The sequence below is a fragment of the Pygoscelis adeliae genome, unplaced genomic scaffold, assembly GCF_000699105.1.
Source record: "Pygoscelis adeliae isolate BGI_AS28 unplaced genomic scaffold, ASM69910v1 Scaffold75, whole genome shotgun sequence".
Taxonomy (NCBI): domain Eukaryota; kingdom Metazoa; phylum Chordata; class Aves; order Sphenisciformes; family Spheniscidae; genus Pygoscelis; species Pygoscelis adeliae.
The window spans coordinates 5,141,546-5,144,061 of NW_008824772.1; the positions used below are offsets into that span (position 1 = coordinate 5,141,546).

At 62.9% G+C, this 2,516-nt stretch overlaps 1 protein-coding gene across 1 annotated transcript in view; it reads right to left on the bottom strand.

The window, feature by feature from the left end:
* Positions 1–2,516, bottom strand: part of XYLT2 (xylosyltransferase II) — a 28,005-nt gene that overhangs the window by 14,063 nt on the left and 11,426 nt on the right. The window contains 2 exon segments of the mRNA XM_009323807.1: positions 356–749; positions 751–854. Coding sequence (XP_009322082.1) covers positions 356–749; positions 751–854 — 498 coding nt within the window.

A 2,516-nucleotide genomic window follows, 5' to 3' on the forward strand; every position in this document is an offset into this window, starting at 1 on the left:
CAGCACGGCAGAGCTCCGCCTCGGGCAAGCCCCATCACACTGCAGCGCCAGGGCATGGTGGCACACGCAGCCCCTTGCGTTAAATTGACAGGGCCGCGTTGGGAAAGGGGGGGGGGGGGCGCCTTCTCTGACCCCTCAAAACAGAAGATGCAGCTGGGCCTGGCCCTGACCTCTGCAGGCACCACAGGTTGGGATGAACAGCCCAGCTTAAGGAGGCTGGCACAGCTTTGGCTGGATTACAGAGGCAGTGGTAATCTGGGCATCGGTGACAGATTGAGGCTGCTTTTTGCCAGGTGGGACAGTTTGGTGACGTAAGGAAGGTGGCCCACGCGCCTGGCTGGGATATTCCCGATGCCCAAGGGTGACCGGGAGCACCCCAGCAGGACTCACCCGAGAGCTGGCAGTGGCGAGGCACAGACTGGGGCATGAGGCTGCCTGCCCGGTGCAGACACACCACGTTGGCGATCTCCTGTTGGCACTGCTTGCTGCTGGCCCGGGCCAGCGCTGAGAGGGCGTCTTTGCCCGTGATTTCGCACTTGGGGGTGAAGCTGTTCTCGGTGGGCTGGGGAGCCCCCTCCACGCTGCCCGTGTCGCCCTGCTGGAAGACGGCCAGCTGGGCCTCCCCGCGCAGCTCCGTCAGGTTCCTCCGGCTGGAGGAGTCCGGCGCAGCCGGCAGCCTCCATCCCGGTTTGTGTCTCGCCGTGACGGCTCTCACCACCTTGGACACCAGCGCCCCCGGGCGGTCCAGCCCATCGTCCGTGCTTCCGGCTGGCACTGCCCCGGCGCCCCGCAGAGCTGTCCGAGTCCTTGGAGCCGTCACTGCTCTCGGGCAACCTGGCTTTTTTCTGCCGCTCCTGTTTCAGTTCCAGGCAGATGCAGAAAAGAGGACAGACAGCGTTAATTCGGACCTGCTTTCTCCCGACCCTGCCAACGTGCTCCCCAGAGCATCCCTGTCCCCAGGGCTCAACACTCCCAGTCCATGCTGCAACATGCCAGGTGCTCCAGAAGCAGCCACCATGCAGCAAAGGAGTCTGTCACACCACCCCTCTGCCACCTAAAACCCCAGGCTAAGACCCCACAGCACCTCCCTGCATGGTCCTATGCCTCCCTCACAGGAACACCCCTCTATATGCCAGCAAGGGAGACCCCGATTTGCAGACCCTGTGGTCACAGCACCCCAGATGCACAAAGAGGGTCTTTCTCTCTGCCACCAGGCTCGCCGCAAGACTAAACGGCCGAGATCAGTTGTGTCTGCACCAGCCACCCTCTGGGGTCCTGTGTGAGCAGGGGCACCCCCGGACAGTGGGGACGAGCACAGGGCTGCTCTGGCTGGTGGTGATTATTTTACTGGGAGGCTGATGGACCAGCTCCTCCCTGCCAAGATCATGCTGTGAGCCCAAACCCAGCACATCTGTCTGGGAGCCGGGGTCCCAGGCGGCTGCAGCTGCGCTCTCTGGGGCTAAAAGCACTGGAGGGGCATCGAACCAGGTCCTGCCCATGCTCCCTTCCCTGGGTCCCGGCTCCCTGCACTGGGCTGGAGCAGTCGCTGCGATCACTAGCTTCTCTAGAAATCCCTTTAACAAACCCTCCCGCCGAGCCAAATGGATGTGTAAAGGGAGCAGTTAATTACGCTTCGTTACCTCTGCCAGGCTGGCTGATGAGTAGAAAGGAGTCAGCCTTGGGGAGAGCAGAGAGTTGGGAAGTTTGGATACCTGTGAGAGCCACGCTCGTGGGAAAGCACTTTCCCAGCGAGTCACGCTCGCGGGGCCAGGGCCGTATGCCCCCAGCCCACCGCAGACGCTCCCGGCCGACAGTCCGGGCAGCGAAGCAGCTGCCTGCTCCAGCCAGGCCTCCCAGGGCTATCTCACAACACCCTCAAAACCCTGCCTGCTCAGCTGCTGCGCCGGGCACCGCGGGAGGCAGCGAGCGCACTGGGGGCTACTCCTCGGCAGCAGCATCTTCTGAGGATGGGCAGATGCCTCACAAGGACAGCGGGACCAAATTAGCCCCCTTGCACAAGCCCCCCTGTGGGCGTAGCTGCTGGGACGGTCACAGCCAGGAGAAACCATGCCGTACAGAGGCTGGAAAGCATCTGGCAAGATCTGCCCCCTCTGGTGTCCCTGAACTACCCATGTTGTGGTGGCGCAGCCTGCAAACCATGGCTACCCAGGAAGGGGCCAAGCCACCGCTTAACTTCCGAGGGGCTGGCATCAGCGAGGATCAGCCGAGCCCCCTTCCGCCCAGACAGGCATCACAGGCGGCCCGAGACAGGCAGTGAACCGTTCTTTAGTCACCACGCAGGACCATCTGTTCGAGAGTTATAAACCTGTTTTCTCCGCCAAGCATCACAGGAGAGGGGAGTCAGGAGGCGACAAGCGAGGAGCGAGTCTCTTCCGCAGGCTCAGCCCCATTCCTGCAGGACGAGATCCACCGGCCCCGCTCACACCCTCTGCTCCCCAACACGCCTGGCTCTGGGGACAGCCCCCGCACGATGCCCACCTTAGCTTACGTTCCCG